Source organism: Mauremys reevesii, linkage group 4 (assembly GCF_016161935.1).
Source record: "Mauremys reevesii isolate NIE-2019 linkage group 4, ASM1616193v1, whole genome shotgun sequence".
NCBI classification, from domain to species: Eukaryota; Metazoa; Chordata; order Testudines; family Geoemydidae; genus Mauremys; species Mauremys reevesii.
This window is the reverse complement of record NC_052626.1, coordinates 8,606,913-8,620,257: the sequence shown is the minus strand read 5'-3', so window position 1 is coordinate 8,620,257 and position 13,345 is coordinate 8,606,913. Positions and strand designations below refer to the sequence as shown.

The 13,345-nt window shown below is 40.5% G+C and overlaps 1 protein-coding gene across 6 annotated transcripts in view; it reads left to right on the top strand.

Annotated features, from left to right (window-relative positions):
* The window catches only part of FERMT2 (FERM domain containing kindlin 2), a 110,040-nt gene that overhangs the window by 82,775 nt on the left and 13,920 nt on the right, over window positions 1–13,345 (top strand). For 4 of the 6 annotated variants that reach the window (XM_039536625.1, XM_039536626.1, XM_039536623.1 and 1 more), the window contains exons 5-10: window positions 5,763–5,795; window positions 6,220–6,445; window positions 6,548–6,650; window positions 7,069–7,176; window positions 10,862–10,996; window positions 13,265–13,314. In XM_039536625.1, coding sequence (XP_039392559.1) covers window positions 5,763–5,795; window positions 6,220–6,445; window positions 6,548–6,650; window positions 7,069–7,176; window positions 10,862–10,996; window positions 13,265–13,314 — 655 coding nt within the window. The remainder of the gene's footprint in view (window positions 1–5,762; window positions 5,796–6,219; window positions 6,446–6,547; window positions 6,651–7,068; window positions 7,177–10,861; window positions 10,997–13,264; window positions 13,315–13,345) is intronic. The other 2 variants (XM_039536628.1, XM_039536627.1) reach the window with 1 other exon arrangement.

The following is a 13,345-nucleotide window of genomic DNA, read 5'->3' as shown; positions in this document are numbered from 1 at the left end:
CCCAAAATATGGCAATCAATTAAAACCTGAGAATGTGGCTAAGACACACCAGCCAGCACCCAGGAAAGAATTCTCTGTAGTAACTCGGATCCTACCCCATCTGACATCCTATCACAGACCACTGGGCATATTTACCTGCTAATAAAGATCAATTAATTGCCAAAATTAGGTTATCCATCATACCATCCCCTCCATAAACTTATCAAGCTTAGTCTTGAAGCCAGATATGTCTTTTGCCCCCACTACTCCCCTTGGAAGGCTGTTCCAGAACTTCACTCCTCTAATGGTTAGAAACCTTCATCTGATTTCAAATCTAAACATCCTAATGTCCAGTTTATATCCATTTCTTGTGTCCACATTGGTACTAAGCTTAAATAATTCCTCTCCCTCCCTGATTTTTATCTCTCTGATATATTTATATAGAGCAATCATATCTCCTCTCAGCCTTCTTTTGGTTAGGCTAAACAAGCCAAGCTCTTTGAGTCTCCTTTCATATGACAGGTTTTCCATTCTTCTGCCTCTTCTGCATTATTATCAATAACTCTACCATTTCCATTTAATAGTGGACCAGTGCCATTTTCAGGGTTCCTTTTGTTCCTTGTATGCTTTAAAAAACAATCAAACAAAAGCACACAAAAACAACCTGCTTTCTTACTGTCCTTAACTCTACTGGCCATAAATTCTGTGTTCTTTTGTACCCCTTAACAATTTTCTATAATTTCTAACTTCTGAGTTACATTAATTGCTATCAAGTATCAGAGGGGTAGCCGTGTTAGTCTGGATCTGTAAAAGCAGCAAAGAGTCCTGTGGCACCTTATAGACTAACAGACGTATTGGAGCACGAGCTTTCATGGGTGAATACCCACTTCGTCGGATGCATGTAGTGGAAATATTTCCACTACATGCATCCGACGAAGTGGGTATTCACCCACGAAAGCTCGTGCTCCAATACGTCTGTTAGTCTATTAGGTGCCACAGGACTCTTTGTTATTAATTGCTATCAAATTCCCATTTTTTCTGCGTCTTACAGATATAATTTTTATTATTGCTGCTCTCTTCCCTTAGCCAGGTTTGTTTTTTGGGCACCTAGCAAAATGTTGTTAAACAGTTCCCATTTATCATTCCCATTTGTCATTCTCATGTTTCTGTTTAAACATGGATTCAGCAGGAGGCAGGGATGCGCGGAGGCAGGAAAAACTTTGTACAGAAAAATTGAATTGTATTTCCTACTATTTGAGTGCTTGACTTTGCAGCCTTAATGAGGGGGGAGGGTGTGTGTGTGTGTGTGTGTGTGTGTGTGTGTGTGTGTCCTCGCCCGTGTGTGTGGATGCAATTTTATATATATTGTAATCCCTTAAGGGCAGATGGTGGCCCTGAGCTAGGGAGAAAAGGAATGCAATCATCCCCTAGGCTCTAGTGTGACAGTAGAGCTGTACTGCAGCTGCTGTTACTACCTTGTGGCTGCAGTAGCTTCTTTCCTCACTGTTTGCCGTTCCAACAAGGGATGCAGCCAGCTTTTCCATGTAATTTTTGATGCCCTGATCCTTCTGCATTCTAGGAGCCTTTTGAGAAAGGATCATCTAGGAGCTGCGATTCTGTGGCAGGCTTTGAGTGTAAATCCCCTATGCAGGTTCCCAGTATCCAGCAATATCCCACTCCACTGGCAGCTGTACTCTCAAGGATCTTCCATGCCCGCCGAAAAAGCGGGAAGGGAGGAAGACGAGCACAAGGCTTGCCTCTTAAGCAGCAATTCGATGAATAACTGCACACACTCGCTCCAGCAGTAAGCACGCTTCCCGTTGTGTATATTTGTATTGCACATTGGAACAAATGTGTAAACTTGATGGTGATGTATTTTAAGAAGGTGTATTTTTAGCACCCGTTGGTGAACAGTATCCTAGTGTAAACAACACAAGTTTGTAGCTTTAATTTGTAGTAGTTGGTCAAGGTAAACCTGAACTCCCCATTACGGTTTCCTTTCAGCCAGCTAATGTATTAAAACTAACAAACTGCCTTGTCTACACTAGGGTTTTAGCATGTGTTAAGACACACCTCTTTTCCTAGTGAAGGCAAGGCTTTAAATTCCTAAGAGCAGTGGAGAACTGATTGCTTGAGACATTTTAGGGTGGGATTTTCTCCAGTAGTCAGTGTTGGTTGGTGCCTGATGCCATTGAAGTCCATGGCATTTGCAGGCATGAAAAGAAGCTGGCTCACTCCGCTGTAGAAGGATCTCCTCCCCAACACAGATAGTAGTAGTTAGGATGTATGTGTGACAGAAATCAAGGGGATGTGACTGAGTACAGGGTGTGGATCTTCTGCATTAAATGGCACTGATTTTACACAGTCATTCTTGTGACCGTAGAAGCACTTTGAATGTGGTTTAATTGAGTGTCAGGAGCACCAGTGTAGCCGTACGAAAGTGACTAAATTGCACTTCCATTTCACAATGGTGATACTTTTAAAAGAAGGCATGAAAAACACTGAACAGAGAGACTGACCACTGGGCTATCAGTATAGAACAGCACTGGGCAAACTTTTTGGCCCAAGGGGCACATTGGGTTGCAAAACTGTATGGAGGGCTGGGTAGGGAAGGCTGTGCCTCCCCACCCCCTATCCTCACCCTCCCACTTCCCACCCCCTGACTGCCCCCGCTCCTTATCCCCTAATCGCCCACCCCCCCCGAACCCCATGCCTATCCAAACCCCCTGTCCCCTGACTGCCCCCCCACAGAACCTCCGCCCCATCCAACCACCCCCTGCTCCCTGTCCCCTGACTGCCCCCCCGGACTCCCTGGCCCACTTAACATGCTGCTCAGAGCAGCATGTCTGGCAGCCACGCCGCCCAGCCAGAGTGGGGGATGGAGGAGGGGTGGGGGCTAGCCTCCCCAGCCGGGAGCTCAGGGGCCGGGCAGGACAGTCCCACGGGCTGGATGTGGCCCGCGGGCCGTAGTTTGCCCACCTCTGGTATAGAAGCAATAAAGAGCTAATAATGGAATTGAATCCTCAGAGAAGAAAAACAGTAGGCAGATCTACACTACTGCTTAAGTCGATTTAACTTGCATCACTCGGGTGTGAAAAAGACACCCCCAGGAGCGATGCAAGTTACAGCTATCTAAGCGCTGTCCACACCAGTGCTATGTTGGCGGGAGACGCTGTCCCTTCAAGATAGCTTTCCGCCTCGCACAGAAATGGAGTAATTCTGCTTACAGGAGAACACTCTCCCGTCAGCATAGCACATCATCACCAGACATGCTACAGCGGTGCAGCTGCATTGGTGCAGCTGTGCCAGTGTAGAGCTATCCAATGGGTACAAGACGTTGGTAATATTGTTTTAGTATAAATAAAATATATCAAACTCATTTGCCTGATTTGCAGACACAATTGTAATAATACTCATTAGGTGTGTAGTATCAGAGGGGTAGCCGTGTTAGTCTGGTTCTGTAGAAGCAGCAAAGAATCCTGTGGCACCTTATAGACTAACAGATGTTTTGCAGCATGAGCTTTCGTGGGTGAATACCCACTTCTTCGGATGCTAGCAAACTAGGTGTGTAGTTGTTGTACCTCAGTTTTGAAAGTCTGGATCTTAGTGTGATAATTAAAAGGAATACCTCAGTGAGAGAGATGGAGACGGTTTACTTCTCAGTTATTTCCAGATATCTGCAGACTTAGGAAGCTAGCTCTACAGCAGTTTCCTCCTTTTCACATTTGGAATCTTTCCTTTGTAACCTTGTGAGCTAGAAAACTTTGTTTCCTTTTTAAAAGGAAAACCACCCTTTTTTCCTGAATCTGACATAGGGGCCAGTTGCATATCTTACTTAAGAAAAGTTTATTCTGAAGAGCAGGTATTTTACACTGGTGAATTAAAGAAAGGATAGTACTGTGACAGCGAGATTTGGAGTACACAGAACAGCTTTTTAAAGAATTCTGGACCAACTGCTTTGAATTGAGGAAAGCATCTTGCAATATGAATGAATAACCTAACTGAAGGCGGAAATAGATGTTGTTTTAATACAAATCCAATCTCTCGTCTCTCTCTGCTTTCATTTCTTCACTTTCTCCATCCATCGCCACCTTGCAAAAAAGTCTCCCTCCCCTAACTCACAAAATGAATGAGTAAAGTAACCTCTGTACTCTTGACATCCTGCTTTTAAACAGGTCGGAATATTTTGTTAACTTTTCAGGGAGCTGCTTAAGCTGGCCCTTAAATTCTACAGCTTTTGTCACTCTTTTAGAAGGAGATATTTTTTTCTCAAATAAACCCCCTGAGGATTGATTCCTGTAATTGCAGCATAAATAATATTCTGAAGTTGGGACTTCATTTGGTCTGTGTGCCCTGATGAAAGCCAGCCTGCCAAAACATTGGCCATTTATTTATGAACATTCTCTAGAAAAACAATAAGGAGAGAGTTTTTATTTTTTATCCAAGTATCAGGTTTGCCTGAACGTACAGTGAGAGAAAACCCTTCCATGTACTGTTGAAAGTTCTGCAGGAACCAGCAGTCTTAAGTCAAATAGTTGAACCAAAAGATTCAATTTCTCTCTGCTCTTGCTGGGACTTGGTTGAAAAGTCTAATTGTTATATAGCAGCTTTCATGCTGAGCTCAAACCTGCCAAATACTACACACTTTGGAGGAATATGCATGTCAGATTTACTGTTTTCTACACAAAAAACCTATAACAACCCCACTTAATACACACATAATCTGACTCGCACATTTTCAAGTGAAAATAAGCAGCCTTTACAAAGTGACCTGTTGGTTTATTTAAAATTCTGCTTTTGAGAGATATGCCAAGGATTGGAGAAAGGCAAAGAATACAGATCAACTGCATATTTCTTCCCTTTCAAAAACAGCTGAGATGATCAACACACTGTGGCAAGGTGAACAAGTATCTTGAAAACTACTAAATAGGAACTGTTTTGCATCTGGGTAGCTGGACTCTCATCGGCATTAAGCGCAGTAAAGAGGCAAGACAATTTGCAGTCGTTTTGAGAAATCTTAACTCCCAGTGTCTTGGCAGTTCAATAAACTGTTCAGATTGTCATTACAGAGTTCAGAAAATCCAGGCCATTGGTGTATAATCAAAGACATTTTATTAATAAAAAAATAAAGATTTTTGTATATCCAATTCACCATATCGTCTCTAGTTTTAAGACCAAGAATCTATTTAAATATACCCTTCTCAGGTTTACACCTTTGTTCCAATGTTCAGTACAAATAAACACAATGGGAAGAGTGATCACTGCTGAAGAGAGCAAGTGATGATCAGGTCTAACAGACTTTCATAACTTGTTACACAGGTGAGGAGTCAGAACGTAAAAAATGTGGTGAATGACCCATACACCACTCCCCGGGTTATTGAAAACTTCCTTCAAATAGAATTTGTGGGCTTGAAAAATTTACCAGACTCAATGGAATAATTATCAGCTATTTTTAAAAGGCAGGTCTTAAGGCTAGGCGACCACACACTGTTCTGAAGAGTAAGCAGCAGTAAGTTCAGTCAGAGATCGCAACAGCTACTCTTACTGATACATCTCACATGTATGGAGGCTGTCAAAATTGGCTTAATTAGGGCATGATTTAAACAGGGTAGTTTTGGTTTGAAATCCAACTTGTGAAAACAAACGATTATGACATAACGTAACCAGAATATTCTAAGTCTTTTACAGTTGTGCATGTTTTTCACCTTCTGTCCCTTTTTGTTTCTGACTTCTCTCATTGTCTCCCTCTTGCCTTCTCATTTCCTTTCTTTCCTTCTCTGTAGGCACTGATGTTCTTTACATCGGCCCAGTGAAAGGTGAGCCCCACCTCATTAGGACTTTTGTCCCCGTCTCCTGTGATTTCTTTGGCTGTCTCCTTATTTTCCTACTCCTCTAAACTTTAACTTTCAAAATTCATAAGCAACGGATTGCCTATGATGATTGTCTCCAGTAGTACCCCCAATGTGCTAGGTGCTGGAGAAAGATAAGCAGGCACAGTTCATACCCCTAAGAATGGATTTCTGAGAATTTTCACATGGGTTAAATGTAAAGTGAACTTTCTATCTGTCTTGTTTATCAAGGATAGTTAAAATAGGTTAGCTTTTTATAGGAAAACAAGCAGTGCAGCGTCGGGGGTTTTTTTTTAAGTCACATGATTTTTAAAATCTATTTACTGTATTAGTTTTGCATTGAGTGTACAGAACATAAGCTAACTTCACATGTTTATTCCTGTTCTGTTAGGAAGCATATATTCAAGTCCAGGACTTTATAGCAAAACCATGACGCCCACCTATGATTCTCATGATGGAAGCCCTCTGTCTCCAACTTCAGCTTGGTTTGGAGATAGTGCTTTATCAGAAGGGAATCCTGGTATACTTGCTGTCAGCCAGCCAATTACATCCCCAGAAATCTTAGCAAAAATGTACAAGCCACAAGCACTTCTCGATAAAGCCAAGATCAACCAAGGGTGAGTTTAAAGACATGTATTTAAAAACTTAAGCTGTATTCTTAAAACGGTTACAAAGACTCAACCGGACCTTTTTTGTTCTCTATTGTTGACAACTTGCAGATGGCTGGATTCATCAAGATCGCTCATGGAACAAGATGTGAAAGAAAATGAGGCCTTACTGCTCCGGTTCAAGTACTACAACTTTTTTGACTTGAATCCAAAGGTACTGCGTTATTTCTGTCTTGTACATATGGCCAAACGTTCAAAAAGTGGAGACCAGTGTCTGCATTCAGAATGCCTGCATGCCTATTTGTATGGGCAACTGCTCAGCGGCCGGTCTTTGAAAATGTGATCCTGTGTCTTACATTGTATGTATCATTTGATTCTGTTTGTTTACACATCAAGACTCTGCCAAATGAACAAAATCAGGTGGTTGCCTGAGCATCTGTTCAGGGAATTCTGGTTGTTTCAGTGTCAAAGTGGTTTAGCATTTAAATCTCAAGTAGAAATTTGGATGTAAAAATAAGTCTCTTGTGATGTTTATTCTCTTTTAATTAGATATGTTTGAAGTGTAAAGGGCCCCAGGCCTTCTTTTGCAGGTGCTTTATATGTGTGTTGTGTGTGTTTGTGTTTCACTATAGTACGATGCAATCAGAATCAACCAGCTTTATGAGCAATCTAAATGGGCTATTCTTTTAGAAGAAATAGAATGTACGGAAGAAGAAATGATGATGTTCGCAGCATTGCAGGTAAAAGACCTTTTTTAAAAATCAAACTCAGTTGCAATTTTTTAGCCTTCTGTAGGCTTTAAATCAAGGGGTGGATTGAAGCTAAACTGCCCTGCAACTAGTTCATTAACAGCCTTGCTCTATCTTTGTCAGGAAGCTGAACTTTCTGTTCTAATGAAACTTGGCTGGTTTCCTAGTCTCTAGTGTTTACTTAAACTTTTTAGGTAATTTAAATATTTGCTTCTTATTACTTCACATGAAAAGGAATTTACATTATTTTCCCCAAAGTTGTTTGTATCTATCTTGACTCTTAATTTTTGCCTTTTTAAAAAAAAATACAAGTACATTAGGTTACTGAACTGTATGTTTCTGGCTCTTTGCCTCTAGAACAGCTGGCGATAATCTGTGGGTTTCCCAGAACTATTTATTTATCTGTTGTGGAGAATATTATGTGCAAATTTGGCATAGGTAATACACCTATGAATGCTTTTACCATTCATTTCCATAAGACTGATTGTAAACTGAGTCTAAGGGTGGTCCTAAGTCTGTGTCTGGCAGCCAGGCTGCTTCTCTCCTCCTCACCCATGCAAAAACATCCCTGGCCTAGCAGATCCGGGGCTATATGGATTTCAATCCATAGTAGTCATTTTGCAAAAAAGAATAAAGAAAGCAAGAATGTATAAGTTCATCCTCCAGTTTTCCTGTAAGAGCAACCCAAGATGCATGATGTTTGACATCCACTGTGACATTAACAGTTTCAGCTTTGTAGATTTAAGTGTGGTATTGCTGTGGCAATTATATCCTCTCTGGATTATACTACTTAGTCACAAGTTTCTTCCTTCAAAAATACTTATTGAATGAACACCAGAGAAAATAGCTCTCCCCTAGAAAGATCACTTCTATTTTAGGGTTTTGTACTGCTGCTCATTGCCCTAGTGCGTGAGTGCCTGCTGCATGAAATAGATTGGCAGTAGCAAAGTCCCTAGTGGACTTCATGGAATTTCTGGCTCTTGTTCTTCCTCAGGTTATTATAAATGCTGGGGGTGTAGGATTTTTTGTTTGTTTTTTTCTGGTGCGGTAAAAGAGGGAGCAGATCCTGCTATGAATGCCATTCTGGTTATGATTAAAAAAAGCTTTATCAAATAGATTTTGCAACATTTCCTGAAGCTGGTTAGATTTGTCTATACTCCTTTGGAAGTTCATTCCACAACCATATCCCCTCAGCTGAGATGCTTTGTGTGCTTTCTGCTGGGCTCTGTGATCTCAATTGACCCAGAGGCGCGCAACCATCTTAGAGCTACATAGCTGGAGATGCAATCTCTAATGCAGCTGATCCACTAACTGCTTTGAAGAATTGCTTCTAGTATGATAGATTTGTTGTAGATCTCAATGTTTTTTCTATGCCACTATCTTTAAGGAGCATGAATACTTTTCTGAATGTGCACAATGCTGCTTTTATTGCAAGACAATACAAAGAAGGAATTGTAGATAGTAGCAGTTGCTGAAATAGCAATCCCAGCCATTCTTTTTGTTATAATAATGCATAATAATAGTGTATTAGCAATACAAACACTGGTATAGTGTGGGTAGGTGGCAAATGCTTAGAAGACCTAGACTTTGCTGCTGATATTGTGCAACTGAATGACATCCTCCCCAAAAAATTACACATACAATATGGCAAAAATAGCAGCCAAGTAGGGCTCAAAACTAGTTATGCTAAAACAAACATCCTTGAAACCCACGCATCAAGCAGTAATATAAAATTAGAATACAGAAATATCAAGAAAATAGAACATACCTGGGCAGCATCATATTGGCTAATGGAGACCTCAAGAAGGAAGTGACATCAAGGATAGGAAAGGCACCCCCGGCATTTATTAGACTCAGCAAGATATGGAAATCAAAGATATACAGCGCTAGAACAAAACCGAGGATTTTTAATGTAAACATAATCTCAGTGCTAGCATAGGGCTGTGAGGTGGAGATCTACCAAAATATTAGATAGTAAACCAGATGCCTTTGAAAACAAGTGCCCAGAATCTTTTCTAGGCACTGTTGGAAAGACTTCATCACCAATGGAGAGAGCTGAGAAATCACTAATCAGCAACTCTTCAGGAATTGCTGGACATATTTGAGGCATGCACTGTGGATGCCAACCCACAGATTCCCCGTGAGGCTGTCAAGTGGAAGCCAACTGATGTGAAGAAACAAGGGTCCGAAGAGAAAACTAAGAACCCTAGCAAGGAGGGCAGAACAGTTGATCTCCCAACACCCTAGAGCAGATGGAAGCAGCCACAAATGACAGAGGAATGGAAGAGACTAGTTTCCACCCTGTGCCCCAATATTGGTGTGGGAAGGATGTAATAATGTCATAAGACCAGCCATTTGCATTTCAAGTTTGCATTTCTCATTGCACCTTTCTGGTATAGAATGAGTAATTGGATAAACTTTGTAGTAGCCTAGAATAGATTATTAGGTTGTCATTTTGGGGGGTTTTTGGTTGTCTGTCCTGCAAAATCCAGAGAAGTCTATAACAAGAGTTGAGATGTGCTTATGTCTACACTGAGTATAGCATGACCTAGTTACAAACCAGAATTGTAATCATTGGACCCTATTACAAAGTCCATGTTTGCGGTGTCTGCACAGCAGTCTTTTCACAACAAAGTCACATGTCAGCTGGGCTTGCATGTTCAGTTATCACACAATCTAGTTAAGCTTTTCCCAAAATAAACTGGGACAAGCAATCTGGTAGCCATCCCGTATTGCCTGGGAGATAGCTCCTAGAATTCACAAAGCAGCACCAGCAACGCTTGAGGCAGTGCATTCTGAGATGTTCTGTCACACGGAAAGCTAGAAGGGATGAGGATCAGCCAGACTAGTTTCACTAGCACCATACAGCAAAGTGTTTTATGGTTACACAAAGAGCTTTATGCCATCGTCTGCCACATGTTAACCATGTTGTCTGGACCCAAACCTGTGTAGAGCCAACTATGTCATTCACATACTATAAGCTGAGTACGGAAAGATGGGTTTGTGATTAAGGTCCTGGATTGAGACTCAGATCTGGGTTCAATTTCTGACTCAGTCATGGTTTCCCTGTGATCCTGGCCAGGTCACTTTGAGTGGAATTTGCAAAAACACTTAGCATTGGCCTGACTCGGCTCCCATTTAAGTTAATGGTAAATCTCCTATTGACTGCAGTGGGAGCTGAGCTAGGCCAATGTGGAGCATGCTTTAGAAATCCCACCCATTAGCTCTGTGCTTCAGACCTCCACCTGTGAACTCTGGTGTACTGGTGATAGAATGTAGCCTGGTTTTGTAACTGGCTAGTCCATTGTTTGCCCAGTAGAGTCTATGGAAGTTTGTGCAATTGTGCTTGTAGTACAATGTTTTAAATGGGAGCATAGGGCAATAACTTAGCTGTATTATCTTCTGGTTACTGTAATGTAGAACAGCACAGCACTCATCTCAAATGGATTGCCAGTCTCTTCTCTGAATGTCGTTGCTCTGGTCATGCAGTGTGATCCCTGGGGCTATCCTATTGTACCATGGTTTTCTTTTTGGTATTTCCTTACAGCTATTTAAGTGGGTGACAATGAATGTGACGGTAGTGAGATTTCTGCTAGGTCAGATAGGTGTTTTATTAGTCTGTTAAATTTAAATACAGTATATTTAAAATCAACAAGGTCTCTAACTTGTGTTTCAGTACCACATCAACAAACTATCAATCATGTCATCAGAAAATCACTTGAACAACAGTGACAAAGAAGTTGATGAAGTTGACGCTGCCCTGTCTGATTTGGAAATTACTTTAGAAGGTGGTAAAACATCAACAATTTTGGTAAGAGTTAATCACTTCTTCTTAAAGTTGAATAAATGCTTGTGGTCAGACAGACTTAACAGTGGTACTATAGGAAGTTTGCTGATGAAGCAACATTCCTTCTTTGGTCCCTTCTTATTTGTCTCCTCTCTGCACTAAATAGGCCTAATCTTTTTAATTGCTCCTCGGCTGGAAATCTTTTCCATGCCTCTGATTGTTTTCGCTATCCCTCCCTGGACGCTGTTTCTGCTGTATTGGATACAAGAAGGATTGATTAGAAATAAGCATAGGGTTGCCACATAGTGTGAAGGTGTAGTATTTATGGCATTGTGCTCTAACCCTAAATGGAATATAATACTCTTTGGCCAACACTGTTATTGAGCAGATGATTTCACTGAGCTGTTCAGATACCTCCTTTCTCTGTCCTGAGTATTTACAGTTAATTTAGAACCCATTGACATGTATCAATAGTTCAAGTTGTTTGTTCTAATGTGTATCCCTTTACACCAAATGTTACCTGTCACAGTGTTGCCCAATCAGCTAGCATATAAAGATCCTCCTGTAGAAATTAAGTATAACAATACATTTGTGGCTATAGCAACAAACTGTGAGGCATGAAGATTATTAGATTCTAATCCCATATGAACCACAAGTTGCCCGTGTGACCACGGGCGAGTCACAGTGGCCTCCATAAGCTTTAGCTTACCCAGCTGGAAAACTTGGTGAAGTATGGCCTCACTAAAACTTGAGCCATTATAATATGTGTGAAATACAGCAGTCTCAAGGAAAACTCAAATGAAATACATGAATTTCTGTTTCTTCTACTTGCTTAGAAAATACTCAGTTCTGAATAGATTTCGGTTTTTTCCACTATTCCTTAATTAATTAACAAAGCTTTACAGTGCCAAAAATAGCCACCGTGCTTCTTCACATATAACTTTCATAATAAGTTTATGGTGAAAATATAATTTGGATAGTGTTTTTGGCTTTAAGTAGCTTAATATATTTCAGAGTTGTTTGGGGTTTTTTCTGTATCACATGTTTGTATTACCATAGCACCTAGGAGCCCTAGTCCAACCAGGACTAGTTTCAAATGATAAAACTTCTAAAACAGTAATATTGTAGTATTTGGCTCTTCCATAGACTAGAACTGTGAAAGAAGAATTAAGGCCAAATGCCGATCTTGAAAGGTTTCGGTATCTTCATTCAGAGGGGCAACTCCAGTCAGTGGAGTATCACACACTTGTGCCGGCTCTGAATTCACGTGTTTATGTTCTAACCCTTCCGAGACAAAAGACCAAAACCTTCAAATGTTTTTTTTTTCTCTCTTTTAGCAGCCATCTTAAATATATTTTTAAACTATTTATAGTGATCTTTGAAATTAACATGGATTTTTTTGCTTGCTGAGGTATCATTGATAACAGAGCATTAGAAGTATTAACTTGTGCTGCTTCTGATGGATGTACAGTGGGAAGAAGAAAATTGTCAGATGCTACATAAATAGTGGCTTTTTAATAGGAGGAATCTTCAGATTTCAGTGCCACTGAAAGTGATTTAAACCATAATATTGAGGAGCCTACCCTGCCAGATAAGAATTAAGAAATTTAGAAATGAAACATTGGTTGAGACTGTCCATTTCAGTATCTGCCTCGGGATGAATATTTTGTTTGTTTTGTTTAATCTGAAATCCATAGATATGTTCTGGGGATATAGTCAAATGTGAAAATACTGAAAGATTGCCATTTTAAACAATTCGAAAGCAATTAAACAACCCTCCGTGATATTTTAAAGCAGCATCTTTTTTGGGGCTCGGATTCAAGGAAAAAGCTCTGATGTTGTAAAGAACCTATGCTTATTCTCAAACACCAGGCCAGTCCTAAACTACTTCAATTGTGTGTGTGTGTGTGTGTGTAGAATCCACTCTAGAACTTGAAGTGCAGTACTGACCTTTTAAAAACCTATATTAATGAGTCAATTCTCTACTACTTGTGTGTTGAGAAAAAGAGTTTCAAAGCAGCACTTCTTTGGAATGAATTTACTTCTCAGTCTGTGAAATAAACTGTAGTCTAATAAAGTAGACTGTGATCTGTGAGCCCTTGACATTTGACAATGAAGTTTTATCAAGCTTTTTTCCCCCCATATCACTGAGGAAATTGCCTTTGAGTAATTGCGTGGCATTGTCCTATAAACTGAATCACTGTCCCCAGTGCCCCGTTTTCGGATCCTACCAGCCTAGAACTGAGTCTTGTATCAGGCAGACAAATCAAATGAATGATCTTTTATTTTCAGGGTGACATCACTTCGATTCCTGAGCTTGCTGACTACATTAAAGTGTTCAAGTAAGTACTGATGGGGAAGAGGCGCTTGTGA